The sequence below is a fragment of the Frieseomelitta varia genome, unplaced genomic scaffold (assembly GCF_011392965.1).
Source record: "Frieseomelitta varia isolate USP_RPSP 00005682 unplaced genomic scaffold, Fvar_1.2 scaffold_277, whole genome shotgun sequence".
NCBI classification, from domain to species: Eukaryota; Metazoa; Arthropoda; class Insecta; order Hymenoptera; family Apidae; genus Frieseomelitta; species Frieseomelitta varia.
In genome coordinates, this window is record NW_025110009.1 from 336,738 (window position 1) to 356,764 (window position 20,027).

At 30.3% G+C, this 20,027-nt stretch overlaps 2 protein-coding genes across 4 annotated transcripts; both read left to right on the forward strand.

Moving 5' to 3' along the window:
* The first annotated feature begins 604 nt into the window (after positions 1-604).
* Positions 605-6,080, forward strand: LOC122529071 (cytochrome P450 6B1-like). The gene is made up of 5 exons (XM_043654853.1): positions 605-1,140; positions 3,669-4,191; positions 4,521-4,742; positions 5,027-5,278; positions 5,834-6,080. The coding sequence occupies exons 1-5, from the start codon at positions 802-804 to the stop codon at positions 6,007-6,009; spliced, it is 1,512 nt and encodes a 503-aa protein (XP_043510788.1). The 5' UTR covers positions 605-801; the 3' UTR covers positions 6,010-6,080.
* Positions 6,081-9,626: 3,546 nt separating this feature from the next.
* Positions 9,627-16,304, forward strand: LOC122529037 (cytochrome P450 6a2-like). Of its 3 annotated transcripts, none has more exons than XM_043654766.1 (6): positions 9,627-10,116; positions 12,120-12,642; positions 13,239-13,460; positions 13,844-14,095; positions 14,340-14,539; positions 15,561-16,304. In XM_043654766.1, exons 1-5 carry the CDS (start codon positions 9,778-9,780, stop codon positions 14,510-14,512), a joined length of 1,509 nt encoding a protein of 502 aa, XP_043510701.1. In that variant the 5' UTR covers positions 9,627-9,777; the 3' UTR covers positions 14,513-14,539; positions 15,561-16,304. The 3 variants fall into 3 exon arrangements, with proteins under 3 accessions (XP_043510701.1, XP_043510702.1, XP_043510700.1); XM_043654767.1 differs by having other exon boundaries at positions 15,579-16,304; XM_043654765.1 differs by lacking the exon at positions 15,561-16,304 and having other exon boundaries at positions 14,340-14,684.
* Positions 16,305-20,027: the final 3,723 nt, after the last annotated feature.

The window sequence follows — 20,027 nt, forward strand, 5'->3', positions numbered from 1 at the left end:
ATTTCCATGATAAATTATTAATTGTTATAGATACATAGTTTGTACAATATCAATTAAATTAATATTATAAAATTATTCACAGTTTATCATCTTTCTTGGAATTCATTTTTACATTCGACGATGTCTTCTTGTTAACATAATTTCAACCAACAATTACAATAAAAATTAACACAAAAATTGTATCAATTCCACTTTCCATATTATATCCAATTATACTTATCGTATTGTGTCCGAAGATTTTCACGCAGTTCGACTCAACAAAAATCCCAATTATCATCCGCAACAAAAGTTTTCCATAACAAAACATGTGTAGTTTTCCATCGGCGAAAATGCGTCTCAAGCAATGCGTCGAAAGTGTCGGAATCTTCTTAAAGAATGCAATGCGACTTCCGTCACGACCGTGTGTTGATTTCTTCGCGCACTTGCGTAAAATGTGACGAGCCAACAAGATCGTCTGGCCGATAATGATGGCCGTGATGATGAACGCGGAGGGTGCTCGATGGGGCGGTTTGGGCGGCGTAATCGAATTTCAGAATACGTCTTCAAACAGAGGATATCGTACGTGTCGATAAACTTCGATATCCGCGTGTATTTAAGAGACAAACCACATGAGCAGATTCGCATTCTTGGAGACAGCGTCGAGTAGGCGTTTTCGTACGGACTGGGCCATAAAAGATAAGAAGAGATCGTTTCGATTAACTAAATTTCATTCTCGCGTGTCCCGTTTTCGGGAATCGTGCTAAGTTCCTATCGACTCGGTGAAATTTCGACTAGGCAAACTCGGACTTAGAGAAATTCAGGATGTCTTTGTTAATGATAGAGACCATTGCGTTGATCGCTACCGTATTCGTTCTGCTTTATTATTACTCGAAGATAAAGTTAAGCTACTGGAAGAAACGTGGCGTGAATGGCCCGAAGCCTCTACTGTTTTTGGGTAACTTCAAGGATGTGCTGCTGGGAAAGGAGTGCACCACCGACTGTTTCCAAAAGGCCTATACCGAATTCAAAGACGAACCGATGGTCGGAGTCTACGGAGGTCACGATCCGCTGTTGGTTTTGAGGGATCTGGATTTGATCAAGGACGTGCTTATTAAAGATTTCAACATGTTTGCTCAAAGAACCCACGGCTCAGTACGAGAGGTACGTATGTTGACACTGGATGTTTTATTCGAGAACGTTTCATTTCAGCACGAAGCTTGTAATTCGTGCACACAATTTACGGAGATATTGAGATTTTAGGCGATTTTGGTATATATTTGAGTTTTAACGAAAGTTGTCCTTTTTCATTTTAGGTAGTTCATTTTAGGTTCATTGTAGGTAGTTCATTAAATATTTTATAATTTACTGAGATTTTCAAAAAAGTTGCGATCTTTTTTATATTTATATATAAATTTTCTGTTTTTATTTCAAGATGTGTTGCCACGGATTGAGCTATTTTTTTTTTTGTATATTTATGCGGGTTTATTGCGATTTGTAATACTTCTGCTACTGAAAATCGCGTTCAATCGCAATAGTTCCTACAGTTATTATTGTGTGAGCCATTTATTCGCTGCTTGATTGGATAAGCGTTCACGTTGTTTTAAATTGGAACTGGAGATAAAATAGAATTTCTCGCGAGATTTCAAATATATTTTTGAAAATAAAGTACAAACAAATATAAAAGTTCAATATCTTTTTCATGTGACGCCGTATTTTTTCTGTTCTTTTTTCATCGATTGCAAATTTTGTAGTTTGTAGCTAGAAACGTCACTGCAATAATTTCTTTTCTTTTTAACATTTTCTAATAAGCGTTGCTCTTGATTGTTATTTTCTTTTATTATTTGTTGTAAACTTCGTTTTCTCTGCTCTGGTGAATTATCTATCAAAGCTACTGTTTCGGAAGCCAGATAGTCAAATCTGTTGTCAAAAATTCAATTTTACTGCGAAGATTACGAGTTCTCCAAACTTTTATTAAATATAAAAATTTCATTATTTGATGTTGTTATTTACATAACTGTTTCGTTTAATGTTATCAAGTATGTTATCAAATTTTTTTTTGGATTATATTTAAATTAATGTGTATGTTTAATAATTTTAGGCTCAAATATCATACGTGATTAAAACTCATGCTTAAAACGTGCAATAGGTTATCGAAATGAATTATTTTATCATTATCATCCTGACAAATATGTGTTATGTACAATTTGTCAGAAGAAAAAAGTAGTTGGACAAGTTTTCCAGAGATAGTATTTTAATCGTGTTTGTAGAGTTTCATATGTAAAGTTTGTGAAGTTCTTGAAGCACGTTTTTTGTTTAATTTGATTTCCTTATTAGTTATAAATTGTAAATTTGATATATATTATTTTATTACGAAATTCTAAAATGTTGAAGACGAAAGAGTTGTTTGTTCAGGCTAGCAAATATCCTAATTTATTTTTTTATAATTAATTCATTTATTCATGTTCGAACTCGATTTATTATAATTGTGTACAATGTATTGCGCTATTTTTTTAATAAAGAAAATATTTATAAGCATTTTAATAATATTATTCATCATTTTAAATGATTGCTAAATTTATGTCAAAGTTCAACAATGAAATTATTTAAAATTTCGAATAATGTAAAAATTGCGAAATTACAATCATAAAATTATTTAAATCTATCAAAATATATTCATCAATCCATTTCATTTTTCAATAACTTAAGCTTCTTGGCTATTAACTATTAATTCATATCTTTATAACAGTTATCTGTATAACACTAGTTGAAATTCTTTTATTACAACGACGAACCGTATATGTATATTAATATTTATCAGTTGCGACATTACTATGATGTTACACAATATCTAGTTTAAGAGCATCAATATCTAGTTTAAGAGCATCTTCTTTTATCACAATAAATTTTATCGTGTTTGTTTTGCATTTTCTATGAAAGTACATTATATTTCTTGTTAAATTAACAAAAATTGATTTTTAAAATTTTCGTAGAATTTTTAATATTAAATATCAGAAATATTTAGTACTCGATATGCCAATAAGTTGTGATATGTTCGAAACTTTGGAATATGTTCAAATGATTTCAAAGGATATAATGTAAATAAATTAGTAGATAATTTAATTCTAATATTAACTGAACTATTAACTAAAGTATTTTCTAATATTTAAGTCTTTAGTAAATACTCTATTCAATTCCTAAGTGAATATTTTATTTATGATATTCGGTATCTGCTATTTAAGTATTTTATTCGTAATTGATTATATTTAAAATTGAAACTTATAATTACAACACTTTTATTTCTCTAAATTTGTAAAAAATTTATTTTGTTTTTAAAATAAGAGATACTCCGGACTTGTAAGTGAAAGTTTGTATCAGTACTAGAACTACTAACGATTGAAGAGTAAAAGTTTCGCGTCAGAGAGATGAAATGGGAAAAAGTTTCTAGCACAATAAAGAAGGCAATCCTTTATTTATATATTTCACGAGTAATCATTGGAATCTCGAAAAAAATGCACCATTATAAATCTAGAAAATTGGTATGAAAAATTACAATTAAATTGATCATTTTCACCACTCTATCAATTCTATAAATACACAAAATTTACGCCCATAATTATTCTCAAACCTATTTCTCCATACAACATTAAACGATTACATAATTAACGAATGAAATTTTTCTAATTTTACAGATCGAACCATTGTCTGAGCAAATGTTCAGATTGGATGCAGAAAGATGGAGGCCGCTGAGAGTCAAACTTTCGCCCTTTTTTTCGTCGGGAAAGCTAAAGGAGATGTTCAGCCTGATGTTAGACTGTGCCAATACTTTCGACAATTATCTAGAGAAATTAGCTGAGAAGGGCGAGCCAGTCGAATTTCGTGACACTGCTGCAAAATTCACCACTGATATGATCGCTGCTTGCGCTTTCAGTCTCAACGCGAACGCGTTAACAGACGAGAACAGCCAGTTTCGTAAAATGGGAAAGAGAGCTCTCGCTACGAATATTGAACAGTTCCTTACAGATAGATTGAGGGAGTATCCATTCCTATTCAAAATTTTCGGTCGTTTGTTCACTGATCACGAAGTTGTCAATTTCTTCGAATCATCTATGAAGGAAGCGATGGATTACAGGATTCAGAACAACATTAACCTAAAGGACGTTATCGATATTTTAGCAGATTTAAGAGAACACCCGGAAAAACTCAACCTTAAAGGCAAGACTCTTTTTTTTTTTCTCTTATAGTACAAACGTTTTTGATTCTTAATTGGTGCCATTTTGAATTAGATTATACCATTTTGGAATTTTTAATTTAATTGTATATTACTACTATTTATTTTCTATCACAGAGAATATAAAATAAAGACTAAAATGAATATAATTATAAATATAAATGAAATAATATAAATTTTAGTTGTCTAATTATAAATAAAAAATTTTATTACATCAAATATTTAAAATAATTAATTCATTTGAATAGAATAAGAGAGATATTAAAATGTCTAATGTCTAAAAATGTCTAAAGTACATTATTTTCATTTATAGAGGTGGACAATTTGTTCTTGGCAGCTCAGGCCCAACTTTTCTTCAATGCTGGCTTCGAAAATTCCTCATTGACCATCAGCAACGCTTTGTACGAACTTGCATGGAACCCGGAGATTCAAGAGAAAACTCGAGAAGAAATCCAAACTGTCTTGAAGAAATACGATGGAAAGATTACATATGATGGCTTAGGAGAAATGAAATATCTGGCTTCGGTTATGTTAGGTATAATTCTTAGGCAAATTTCATTAAAATATTTTATCATATGATTTATCATTAATATCGTACGTTTAGAAATATTTTTTTCTATAATATCACGTTCTCTGAAAATCACATAATTTATATTTTATATTTTAAATTTCATTTCAATTTCATTTCAGTTTTACATTCATTCATCACAATATTCTTTTATTAGAAAATAAAATTCTGATTATAGTGGGTTATAAATTGTTTAATTATTCAATTGATTATTCATTGTCAACATTAATATATTGTTTGTGTTTTTACAGAAACTCTAAGAAAATATCCAGTACTACAATGGCTCTCCAGAACGCCAATGGAACCATACACATTCTCAGGAACGAAAGTTACTATACCAAAAGGTCAGCAGGTCTTCATACCTATCTACTCGATTCAAAGAGATCCAGAAATCTTTCCAAATCCAGAAGCGTTCGATCCTGACAGATTCTCTGAGGAGAATATCAAGACAAGACATCCAATGTCTCACTTACCTTTCGGAGACGGTCCAAGACACTGTAGTGGTAAGACAAACTTTTATAAAATAATAATAATAGTGTTAATAATAGTAATATTATCATTATTATCCAATCAGATACAAAGATAATAATTTGAATGGACATGATACAGTGCTAATTATATTACAGTGAATAAGTATAACTTCATCAAAACATTATCTATTTGATTTTTGTTAAAGAATAGTTTTTTCAAATATTTAACTTATTCGCAATATTGTAAAGATATTGTAACATTAGCTACACTTTCTTTGAATGACGATAATTTACTATGGAAGAGGTCAACATTATCTGCATATATACGTTTCCCAATTTTCTGATTCTGAAAATAAGATCATGAGAAATAAAATGTGCGAAGTATACATACATAATATAATTAGTATTAATGTCGATCATTGGAATATCGGAATAATTGGAATCTTTCATAATGTTCTTCTTTTACATAAAATCATAACTAATTGTGAAATAAATAATCTTCAGATATAACATTATTAGTAATACTAATACTAGCAATAATAAAATATAAAATATTTTGAGTATAATATCAAATAATCTTCTTTTCAGGTATACGATTGGCCAAGGTACAGTTGAAAGTGGCGATGGTCACTATCTTATCGAAATATAAGGTGGAGGTATGCGAGAAGACTCGTAAAGTATACAAACCCGACAAAAGACCATTATTCCTTCTTCAACCTGCTGACGGAATCTACCTGAAAATGACAAAACTTGCAACAGCCTGATAACGTTATAATATTCTAATAATAATATTTTAATCTTCAATAATCAATAAATAGCAGCAATTACATTCTCATATTTGAATTTTCAATAATCAATAAATAGCAGCAATTATATTCTTCTTCTATACTTCTTTCTTTTTCCTCTTTGTTCTGTATTTACTATTAACTATCATGAATGTGAAATTTTATAAGTTTATTTATGATATAATACTTGATGTTATTAAATGTATAATATTTAATTTGATTAATTTAAATAATAAGTTAATCTAAATAATAAGTCTAGCTTAATATATATCTATATATATATATATATGTGTACAGTTATGTATATAAGATTCTATTTGATCGTGAGTTTTGTAAAATGTTTATTGAAATAAAACTATGTTCATTTGCGACTTTTCCAGATCATCATATATTTAATCAAAATAATTTCCATAGGATTTCATGTGTCAAAAATTTTTGATGACTGAACATGAAGCTGTACGACCAAATCACTCAAGCATAAATTCTGATGAACTGTTCCTCATATTCCTTTTACTTTTCTTATTTCGTAGCCAATCTTTCTGGAGAAGAATAATATTCTTCTTTTCTGAAGCAACGTAATTTTACTTTACTTTATGTTCCTAAACTTTTCAATTTTAAAATTCTCAATTCATAACTCAAAATTTTAATTCAGAATACTTTCTTTCAGAATCGATTATTTCTGATACATGTTTCTAGATTCACATGTCTTTCATTGTTATATTTTTAATATAGATATTTGTAATAAGCCTTTAGTATACAAGTATTAAAAAATATTTGTCTTTTATTTTTACAGAATGACAGGGTTGGCCTCTATATAACATTATAACATATTATAATTTTTCGCTTCTATATAACATTTATTAAAGAAGTACATAGTCATATTTAAGTTTGATTAGTCAGTTTTTAAAACAGATAAATATCTATAAAAATGTAATAATGTTACGAAATAATGTAATACTCTTACAATATTATTATATTTAGAATAGTCTATAGAATTATTTTTTGTAGGAAAAAGTTGTGTAACTCGTATTTTTTTTCAGAATTGAATTTCTCAAAAACTGAGAGTGATGGAGAAAAACGGTTTTTATATTTGTATTCAACGCACGAAAAACTACAAACGTAAATGTAACAGGGAAAAATTAGAACACGAAAAAAAGAATAAAAATTTGTTGCACGGTGTTATCAAAAAAGTAAAAACTATCGACAAAATTTTTATACATTTTTATAAATTCTAGACAACTAAATTTTTAAATAGTATTTACTTTGAAGTTTTGCATCTTATTCTATACAACAGAGATAACAGTGAATGATAAAAAATATAATTTAAAAATATTTACGTAATATTGGTATGTACATGATTATTGGTATGAAAATTATTCATTCATCATCTTTTCATTCTTCCTGTTAAATATAATTTCATTTTATAAAATTATGGATTATTTCGTGTTATTTGTTATTTAAATTTTCTCTTATCAATCACTGTACATGCAATCGTTTATTGAACTCTATCTAACTGTATCGTATCTTTCCAGGTTTCACCTTAAAAGCAGTCATACAAAAATTAAATGAGTAATCGACGATCTGGGCAATTCATCCTGATCTCAATACTTACTCTGACAATGAGTTTGATCTACTCGATTTCAAGAGTTTATTTCAAGAATGAGGATTCTGCATCAGCAAATTTGAACTCCTCTGGCTTTGATGCTTCAAAGATCTGCATCGGTGACTCCATCAAAAATTTACTACTGTTTAAAAAACATTGTCGAAATTTACAGAAACGTCATGGAAAGTTTCACAGACTGCTAATATTGCATTAAGTAGCTAATATATACAAGTACATACAAGTGTCAAATAAATATCAAATTCAATTGTTCTTGTAATAACTTATTAATTGGAAAGGACGAGTTAACTTGTCACTGAGATTTTAATATCTGTGAACATAATAATTTGTTTATTTGAAGATCTATTATTTTTATAAGATATAGTATTCCATTTCCATTGAAAATACATTATATCATATAATTACATTTACCGAGATTGAGATTGATCAAACCAAAATAAATTATAGGATTAATAATTAATAAAGAATTTATTGGTCACTCTTTGTAAATGTAATCATGATATGATTTATTTTTAATGGAAATGAAATACTACGTCTTACAAAAATAATATATAAAAATTTTATTAAGTTAATTAGATTTATTTTAATAAAGATTTTATTAATTATTAATCTTATACTTATAGAAGTCTTGGTCTGTTAACAGGTTAATAAGAAATTCTAAGCATACGAACAACAAAAAATATATTGAAAACTATAAAATTAAATATGAGTGAAGAAAATCTAATCTCTCCAACAGATTTCCAGCAAGTTCCGGTTCGAACGAAGCATTTTCAAACGCACGAGTTTCGTCGCCAGAGAAGCAGAAGACGAAATTATTCAAAAGCCAATTATTAAAATCTCCATCGTAAACGAGTCTCTGTACACTTGGTATGACATGGCGTTAACCTACTATCAAAGGCCAACTTTCAGTAAACGTTCTATCAAGTGTCAAAGGAAGACTTTGCATTTACCTCATTCCCAGATGCGTATTTTTCCCGTCTGCGGTGTTTTTTCTCTTCTATCTCTGTTTATCTTTCTTCAGCAACTTCCGCGATGTCGCTGAATATAAATAGTGTCCATTATAAGAATCGGCTCTCCACGGTCGAGCTTCCGCAAAAGACGAAGAATTTCCGACACTTGTTGCTGAAACGCTTTGATATCCGCCAAAGATACATCTTTTCGAACACGGAGATACCAGAAAACGTATCAAGGAACATTGTTTTGATTCTTGGAATTCAATATCGGCGCGATTGCTTGTTTCTGGACGCTACTCTGACTGGAAATGAATGCTCATGCTTTGGCTGTGGATTTTCCAGGTCGAGCAATTGAATCTCCAACGCCAAAAGTCTCTGGAAAATATTATGACAATTGGTGTCTTCATTGAAGCATCGTAACGTACAGAAAATATAATATAGAATGTATAATACACGCTCAAGTTGCAATGGCTTTCTAGTATGTAATATAATTTTTTTTTTAGCAAAGTTACATTATTTTGATTATATTAATATTGCAACGTTAATAATGACAATTATTAATACTGTATTATATTAATGATATTAACATTAAAAATATGAATTTGCAGGAATCAGCAGTCTAATGGAGATAAGAAATAGTAACTAAATATTTTGAAGAAGAAGAACGAATTTTGAAGAAGAACGAAGACATATCCATTAAAAAGGTAATCGTGAGATACTTAATCTTTAATCTCTTATCTGTATTTATCTTTAGTCCTTAAATCTTCCGATCAAAGATATTTACGGATTTCGAAATTTAAAAAAAGACCAAAAATACATTGAATTACGATTGTTTTTCTCTTTAGTCGTATTAGAACGGGTGCATCGCAGAAGCAAATAAAACGGTCTGATATATTTCGTTAGTTCAAGCCAAGCTACAAGTCATGGTGATACGCATGATAAGTGCGTGGTGATAATGTCAAACAAACATTGTTATGGTCACGGCAATAAAAGCGTAACAGAGATCGTATTCGGATGGAAAGAAGAAAGCTGTGGAGCAAAATGAGTCTATAAATCAACGTGTTTCACTCGCGTTTTGGATAATTACACACATCGCAAGGCGCTTCTTGTTCGAGTTTGTGCATTTGGTGCGGAATTTCGAACGCGGAATTTGAAATTAATAATTGAAATAAAATGTCTTTGTCGATAACAGAGGCGGTTGGATTGGTCGTCGCTGTTTTCCTTCTGATTTATTATTATTCTGTATCAAAGCTTGAATTTTGGCAGAAACGTGGCGTGAAAGGACCGAGGCCTATCCCGTTTTTCGGGAACTTTAAGGATATATTTCTGGGAAGAAGTTGTATTCACGACTGCTTCGAGAAGGTATATTATGACTACAAGGACGAACCAGTGATCGGCTTGTATGCAGGAAATAATCCGTTATTAGTTTTGAGAGACCCGGATCTGATGAAAGATGTCCTTATTAAAGATTTTCCCAAGTTTGCTGAAAGAACGCAGCGTCCTTATCGAGAGGTATGTAGTATTATATTTCACATTTTAATTACTGGTGAGTTTTCGATACAAAGTTCGTGAGTTTACTTGGAAAATGTGAAAAGTTTATGTATGGAAAAGAAGGATGATGTGAAATTTAAAATTTGTTATTTACACTTTTAGATTTCGTCATAAATATATATTGTAATGAAAATTTTGGGAAAGATATTGATTTGTTTATTAAACATTTTATAATTAGAAACATCCAAGTGCTGAGACTCATAAAATTCTGTATTAATAAAGTACAAATTCTTACTCTTTTCAGAAGTGAATTATTTATAATTAACAAGGATAGGAAATGTGTAGCTTAAAAAGACACACGCCCTTAGGTGCTTAGAGTACAATATTTGTTGGATTTATAAGATAATTTTGAAAGAGTGTGTGTGTTTTCAATTTCATAGTATTTTTCTTGATAAAAATACTTTAATCCAACTTCTCGTTATTTTCAGGTTTCTTAAATTAAATTTTCTGTATAGACTTGTTCTTTTAATCGTAGTAGAATCGATCAAAGCGAAATTTTGCATGTAAAACAAATTGAGAAGAAAGAATAACATTTTTTCATTTAATACTTCGCCCTCGAGAAAATCAAGTATACTTGAAGTTGGTTAATTCTGAACCAGACAGAAAATTGACAGGACGTTACTCTGCTTGCAAAAAGGAGTGAAAAATGGGAGTAAAATAAAATTTTTCCGTTAAAAGTCTCGTTAAAAAAGAAAAGAAATAGCGTTTGAATATGTTTTGTTAAGAGTTGTGAAAATTTCACGTTTGAAAATTTAATTTTCTTGGAAACGGAAGGATGTTATGAAAAAGTTTTATTAAATAGTCGATCGAATAATCAAATTATTCAAATTCAAGCATAGTTGATAAAAATTTCAATTTTGTTGAAAACTTTAAATGAAAAAATTTTTATTTTGAATATATTTTCAATTTTTAAAATTTTTATTTTTATATACATAGAACTTTCTAAATGGTTATACCATAATTTTAGAGATATTCTCTGTAATAATTTCACAGTTGTTAAATAATACTATAATTTTGTAATAATAAGTAATAATCAATATTTGTTTTTAGCAACTATTTAATTTTTTTTACTTTTAAGCAAATGTCTCGAAACATGTAAATACATATGAATAATTTGTAAACTGACCTATTATACAATATTGAGCAGTGATCTATTTCTGTATTGTGAAGTTACATCGAAGGATGCGATATTTAGAGTTTGATAACGCATTATCTGAATGATAATGCAACGACTTGTGGAATATGAAATATTATTATTTGAAATTGAAGAACTTGATTTGCGCGTAGTTTGTACATTACATTTCTTCAAAATAATTTTCAATACGTGTTTTTCAATTAATTAAATTTATTAAATGCACAAATTATTATTCGAATGCTCTTTGTTTTTTATTCAGTACCAAGAATGTGCGAGCACCTTGTAGTAACCTAATTTTTTGATCGTTTAATATCTACTAGAGTCTCGTACAGATAATTTGAGATGTTTAAAATAATTATTAAAAATTCATATTGTGATATATTGAATAAATATATCAAAATATATACAATTCAATTTCATTTATATTCATAATTCAGAGGTGAATGCTTTGTTATGTACTTGTCATTAAACTTGTAGACTATTGATTTCTTTGAGCACTCATAGAGTTTATTGAATTTCATTAGCACTATAATGATTATTGCAATGACAGTGTATTTTTGATCAGTGGAATATATACATACACTTATTGTTTATAATCTCGATCTCTCACACAAAATTCACCGATATATGCCACACGATTCTCCAGGTTTCACCTATTTGCACGTTTTAGTGCTTCCTTTCTCGGGGTATATACATTTTTATAGAAAATGTAGGTGAAAGACGGTTGAAAGGAAGTAAATAGCCTTCCCGAAAATCTTCCTTCAATTTAGCTTCCCAGCGATAAAAAGCGTTTCTTAAGTTTCCCAATATATCGACGCATATTTTATAGGTCGAGCCATTATCGGAACATCTCTTCAGGCTAGAAGTAGAGAGATGGAGGCCCTTAAGAACCAGACTTTCGCCTGTCTTCACCTCCGGAAAGTTGAAGGAGATGTTTCACTTGTTGCTAGAATGCTCGGAACACTTTGGCCGGTATCTGGAAAGGATAATCGCGAAGGGCGAGCCGATCGAGTGTCGTGAAATCTCCGCGAAATTTACCACGGACGTGATCGGTTCTTGCGCTTTCGGCATCGAGATGAACGCGCTCGCAGCAGAAGACAGCGAGTTCCGTAAAATGGGCAGGAAAGTCTTTCAGACGAGCTGGAAGACGATGATTAGGGACAGGTTGAGGGAGTATCCGTTTTTGTTTAAACTGTTTGGTCGTTTTTTCGTCGAGAAGGATGTTGCCGCTTTCTTTACGAGAATCACCAAGGAGAGTATAGATTACAGAATTGAGCACAATGTGCGAAGATACGACTTCGTGGACTCTTTGATAGACTTGAAGCAGAATCCGGACAAAACCCGCCTTCTAGGTAAACGTGGATTTCATTTATAATTTACAATTTACAATTTAATTTACATGACAATTCTATAATTTTACGATCTATTAATTATATTTTATAATTTCGTGATTTAATTTGTTTCGTTATATAGGATGACATTTCTGTTGTACAAATGGAACAAATTTAGAAATTTATCTATTTAAATAATTCAGCAGAGTATGGAACATCAAAATTTTGGACGCTTTACCTTTAATATTTGCTACGTGTTTTTCATAAATAATAAAATTGCACGTGTATTTTATTTTAAAAAATGATTAAGATAGCGAAATATTAATTGAAATACTCCATCAAATCTTTCGAAGTAATATCTTTTTGTTGTGCACAAAAAATGTTTTTATCTTTTTTTCTACCTCGATACAGTGTTTGTTATCAATTTGCAAAGCAGTAAAGTAAAAATAATTTTATCTTACAGTGCCAGATTAAATTGTTTTTCAAGGTTTACTTATTCATAGAAATATAATTTTTAAAAGATAAAGGGATTTTCAATAAAAAGTAAATTTTCTGCGTTCGGGACTTACAAATGGATATCTTCGTGTATATTTAAACTATAAATGTTATATGCCCAGAAATAGACGATGTCCTTCTGACGGCCCAGGCTTTCGTTTTCTTTGCTGCCGGCTTCGAAACGTCTTCGCTAACGATCAGTCATTTTCTGTACGAGTTGGCAGTGAATCAATCGATTCAAGAGAAAGTTCGAGAAGAAATTAAGAATGTCTTGCAAAAGACTAATGGGGTGGTTATGTACGATAGTATAAAAGAGATGAAGTATTTGGACGCATGTTTCCAAGGTATAATCATTTTAATTTCAACAGAAATATTATAATCAAGAGAATAAACAAGAAACATTTTCAATTTATTTTGTAACAATTTATTATAATTTATTTTAGAATATCTATAATTTATCTCAATATATATTTTATATTCCTTTTTCCATATACTTTAAATCAAATTTTTATATTATATTTTTCTTTCATTGAATATCATATTACGTTATTGGTACATCAAATTTAAAAAAACAAAAACAAAGTATGTCAGAAAATTTTAAAAAATTATTGACTTCAAAAGTTAAGGCAGTATTTACTGATTGAAAAATAGTGTTAATAAGTTGATGTATTTAATAATAATAATGTACTGAATAATTTAATAATATATTTACTTTTCTTTCCTTTAGAAACATTGAGAAAGTATCCAGTATTAGTATGGCTTTCCAGAACAGCGTTAGTAGATTACACGTTCTCAGGAACGAAAATTACCATACCAAAGGGTCAACAAGTTTTTATTCCTGTTTACGCGATTCAAATGGACCCGGCAGTTTATCCAAATCCACAAGTTTTCGATCCTGAGAGGTTCACCGGTGACAACGCGAAAAGCAGACATCCAATGTTCTTTTTACCTTTTGGCGACGGTCCGAGAAATTGTATTGGTAAGATAAAATTTTCATACAGTTCGTATTTAAAATACGAACCGCCGTATGTTTAATTATTCAATTAAATCATTATTTCAATTATTAATTAAATTAAAATAAAGGGTTTGACATTTTCTGTAGATTTTTTTTAGATTAGAATAATCTTGCTTTCAGATGCAAGATATACATATAATATAATTTTGAATAACTCTACTAATTGTAAGATAGAACAATAAATAATTCTGAGTAATTCTATTTTCAGGTGCAAGATTCGCTAAAAACCAATCAAAGATAGCAATTATCACTATTTTATCGAGATTCAAGGTCGAAGTATGCGATAAAACTTTTAAAAAATACGATATGGATAAGAAGGCACTATTTCTCCTGCAACCAACACACGGAATATATGTGAAGATGACAAAGTTGACAGAATAAACTACTCAATTTTTAATCTGCACAATGGTATGGTACTAGTTTGCTTGTTTGTCTTCTTTCTTGATATTATATAAAATGTTTCACTTGCTACTGATTTAACGATTTAATATTTAGTCAGTACTAAGTATTGTACAGTTTTATAATCAATAATAAAATTATAAGTTTACTTACTTAGAGGCTCAAAGAGAATAACATATTGTAATGTATTCTTAATTTGTTGCATGCATCTTGGACTTTTGAACGTTTTTGGTAATTTTAAACAGTTTCGTAGTGTAGAGGTACATTGATAAATTTTATTGATTCTTTATATTTCAGATTAATTTACTAACAAGAATGAACATTTTTTATTCATAGAATTTTTAATTAAGGCTGATATGATTTTAATATAAAATTGAAAATATGATGTCATTCTTTCAATTCTTGAGTCCTATGATTCAGTAAAATTTTATTAAATTTCTATTTTGATTTCTTTACCAAAAGTAACGTGAAATTTTTATAAATTTTCCAAAGCAGTTGAAAGCATGTACTTTATACTAATTTAATAGAAAATATATTTATACTATTATAATGTCCGGTAGTTATCTTGTCTATATAACTCCAAATAGATACTATATTTCAATAAATATCGTTGAAACGTACATAGTTTCTAACTATTTAATAGTTAATAATTTTACAATCTCTCCTTCTATAATTCACGCTTTTTGCAAATGAAATATTGCAAGAAAATAAAGAAGCGAAGAACGTGATGAAAAAGCAAGGACAGTAAAGTTTAAATTCATAATTACTTCGTTTCGCTATATATATTGTCCTACTACTAAGTAAAAGATCCCTTTACCTGAAAGCCAATATTAATTAAAAAAAAGGCTATCGCGAGCGAACGTTTGTAAATGGATGTAACAAACGATCTTCGATTATCCGACGTCCGGAATTAATATCCGACATTGGAACATCGTGACTGTTATTTTTATCGTTATACACCTAAATCGAGGAAATCGGGTGGATATTTTTTGGCGGGGTAAATCTCTTCTAAAACGTAACAGTTTTGCAGGAACAAAAATCGTTATAGGAAAGGGTCAGGCTACGAGGATACGGTCGATCTACGAGATTCATCGTGATTCCAATATTTACCCTGAGTCGGATCTGCCTCGGATCCCAGGGGTTCAGTTCAAGAACGAGGATTCCGTGTCAGCAAATCCGATGTCCTACCTAGCTGCTTTAGCGAAGGTTCAAGGAACTGCATCGGTAACGCCGTGAAAAATCTATTATTGTGTCCGGAGGATCTCCTCGCGTTTTCTGAAATATTGAATTCGTTTGCTTTCACTGAACTCCACGGATGTACACTCTCTTGTTATTCAATATACGTGAGTAGATTTATCACGTAGTTATTTTCGAAGGAATTGTGAAAATATAATGAAATTAAAATTCGGGTTTCGTTTCTTTATTTATACCTAAAAGCATAGTAATTGTGCCTAGTAATGAGGCAACGTACAAAGGCAATTTGTGGCTTCAATTTTTAACTCGTTACTTAATTTGTATAGGATTGAGATGAAAAATATTTTTATACAGAATGAAATGTTTTATATTTCTTCAGTTTATTGCTGAAATATAGACATATATATAGAAGTGTAAATATGAATACATACATATGGATACAAGTATAATATGGATACATATGGATACAAGTATAAACGAAAGTTGGGCTTGTAAAGATAGTAAAAAAGATCTTGTGCAATGGGATAAGCTTAAACTGTATAGAGATAAAAATGATTCTTAAGTCTCAAAAAAAAAGAAATAACGTCATTAGGAGCTAATTAAAATGAAAACAATATAAAATTGTCTAGGTACCAATATAATATCTAGAAGATATTAATTCTTTTACAATTCATCAATAGATTGTGGATTCTTATTTGCGTAACAAGCTAATTACAAATTTTAATATTAAAAACCTAGTAATATAAAATACTTAATAATGCCGATAATATAAATAATAATTGTAAATTATTTATCCTGGCATAATCCGCTGTAGTTCATATAATCCGCTGTAGTTCAGTTCATATCAACATTGTTATTAAATATGACGCGCTGATAATATTGCAAAATATATAATATTTAAAATATGCTTATATTATCTAATCACTTTGTAGCATTAGTATTCATCAAAATATTTTATGAAATACAAATTATTGTATACCTGCATATATTGTGTTATAAAATTAACGAATCTGTTTGGTTAAAATTTCACTCGACAAATATTTTAAATGTTACGATAACGTAAAGTTTCATGGGCTTGTATATCTTGCAAAGTTTGGCATAAGAAACACGTGACGTGACAGAGATAAAAGAGAGATGATATTCGAGGCCAAGGGGGTTAGAACGAGCAGCTCTTGTCACGGCATTTCTCTCTTTCTTAAAGCGTTGTTTAAAGAATTCGTGGTACTCGCTTTGGCTATTTTCGTCGTTGTTTTATTAAAACGAGCCATAAAATGTTTCTCTCGTTTAACGAAATATCGTTCTTTATTTTCCTCGTTATTTTCCATTTCCCTTTCTTACCCTTCTTCATTCTCTTCGTTTGTTCTTCGTGAACGGAACATTTCCAGTTTCTCAAATTCGATCTCGTCTCATTACTCAATTACTTGTATTCTTTATATTAAATGCATCATTACAGGAAAGATGTTAGCTTCAATTTTTAAATCTTGTTAGAAAATATCAATGTATAGCTGACAGTCTGTTGGCTTTAAAAATAAATCTTTAAGAAGTATCACTCATTATAATTTTTCCTTCATAGCTTTTGTATTAACAGTTAGCAAAAGCCTGCCGAGCTTCTTATATAAATTAATAGATTTCATTATAAGAGTTGTTTTATATTAATATGTTAACGTAAATGTACAATTGATATGTTAACGTAAATGAACGTATTTTAAATTTTTATTAATAGGTCAAGCACACAAAATACGGTGCGCGTATCTACTTTTGTAGAAATTAATTCGAAAATGGGTAGATGTGTCGATAAGTCGATAATCCTTCGATTATCGAAATCATAACGAATCATGAGAAATCTAGTATTCGTTGTATTATCACGCTAAGACATCTTAAAATTCCGAGTACCCCACATCGCGTAGCTAGTGTGTATTTTGAACTTAACCCCTTTCTTAGGGTGCGCCCTAGAAACTTATTGCAGAAGCAATAAACTTCTTACTGGAGCGCACCATCATCGTCGACTTTTCTGGGCTTTCAGTAACCTCGTCGTAATTGTGATGAACGTGCCAGCTGCCTATTTCATTTAATGAAAATCTTTGTAATTGACTCGAGAGATCATAATTGACAGATAAGGATTACTTCGTGATTGATAACTACTTTTTAAGCTTTTTAAGTAGCACGTCCTCGTATCTCTAAGAGATAAAAGAGTTTCTAATCATTACTAGTTAATAAATAGACACGTGGATTTTTACGTATTTTTACATTTTTACAGAATTTAAAGATGAAAATAACGTGGTACATAAAATTATATTTCATAATAATATAAAGCAACCAAAATAAAGTTGTAATATTTAATAGAAGAAACAAATTTTGGCTCAGGTTGCAATTTTTAAAAAAATATTTTTATGAAACTGAATTTGCATAAAGATTCACACTTCGTTTATGAATATCGAATTTTGTAAATAAATGTAGTATCTTTTTTCTGTAAATGCAAAAATGCACAGAGCGGACATTGTATGCGAAAATATGTAATTGCAAAAATGCAGAAATGCAAGAAATGTAAAAATGCACAGAGCGTACATTATGTGCGAAAATGTGTAAACGTAATAAATGCAAAAATGTGCAGTATGCACTAGAAATATCCAAAGCAATGTTCTCGCTATAATATTTAATAAGTAAAACAAGTCTTGGCCTGAGTTCTATCTTTAGAGAACTATGAATATGTATAAAACTCTTCAGTCTATTCACGAATATCTTTTGAATGTCAGATTTTAACATTGATAAAGTTGTACAGACAAATCTTAAATATCTGATTGCAATATATATATAAATAATTGCAATATATTTATAAATTATTGCTACTGATTCTAAATATAGAAAGAAGCTGGACCGCGTTTTATAGTTATCAAAAAATTGAGCTAAGCTATTAAAAAATTGAAAACTGCTTTGCACGGTAACAAATACAAAATATATACATTATTTCAAAAAATATACGTACGAATATATAGTGTAACGCAGTTGATATTACAAAGCTCCTAACAAACGTTAATGTAAAATACAATTTTTTACGGTGTAACATGGGTGTAAAGCGGTTTATTCCGGCGTGCATTTTCACGAATCGATTCCCCGGATCGAGATGAACGAGGAATGATATGTACGGTTTGCGTAATCCAATAATCAAGCTTTAACAGTTTATCAAAATTGCGTGCTGTTCATTTTATCCTCGCGATGACAAAGAAGAGGGGGGGAAAAAAAGAAGAAAAAAAGAAGAAATAAAAGAAGAATGTAAAATAACTTCAAATTTGAGGAGATCATTCAATTGTTCTAAAATGAAAAGAAATGAAATTTATGTGGATCCATGAATCCATTCCATATGTTGGAATTCCCAATAATGAAAGATTTAATCAAGCAGCCAAGCAACTAAAGGAGCGATTAATTCACATAGTACAATAACTGCAAAGCATAATAAAATTAATGTCACAACGTGAATCTAAATAGAGAAAAACAGTCTTCGCATCAAAGATGTAGTAATACTTGAAGAATTCTTCAAGAACCATTGATGTACAATCTTTGCTCTAAAGCATAAGTCTTTCCGTGATAAATATGAATCGAAACTCACATGTCAATACACGAAACATCATTGGTATCAAATTGTCGGCAATAATTGTGCGTTCGATGCGATATATATCCCAGGAAGAAAAAAAAAAAAAGAAAGAAAAGATAGGTAGTTAAAAAAAGGGAATAGATAGGTAGATAGCAGAAAAAAAGAAGAGAAAAAAAGAACGGTTTACGTACGCCGAGAAAGCAGCAGCCCGCGATACATATTTATGAAAATGTTCATTCGAAAGTTCGACATTCAAATGGGGACGGTTTTCAATTGCAGGCGGGAAAGTTTTTTTCTCTCCGCGAGAGCGAAGGGGAAAAGCTACCGGTTGTTTGGATAACGGCCCGGGCTCGACTTTCCATGTAGAAATATTGCAACATTTCGGGACATACGAATCCATTTTTGTCCTTTCTACCGCGCTTTAATGGCTTTCGCGAGCGTGTGTTTGCGTTGCAAAGGGTGATGAAAGTTTCGTAAAAATCGGCAGAGCGCGGCAAGCGGCTGTTTAAGTTCGTCGCACTGCCGTTGGAGGGTGGTAGGGTAGCCATTTCCGGATATCCGACTCGCGTCGCGTAATGAGAGGGCACGGAAGCCGAACGAGGACGTTCCCTACATTTAACATCAATGTATCTGATCTGTGAATTAAATCGATCGCGGATTAATGGATCGGTAATTAGTAAATGACCCTCGCGTGGTGTTTTATCATTGATGTTT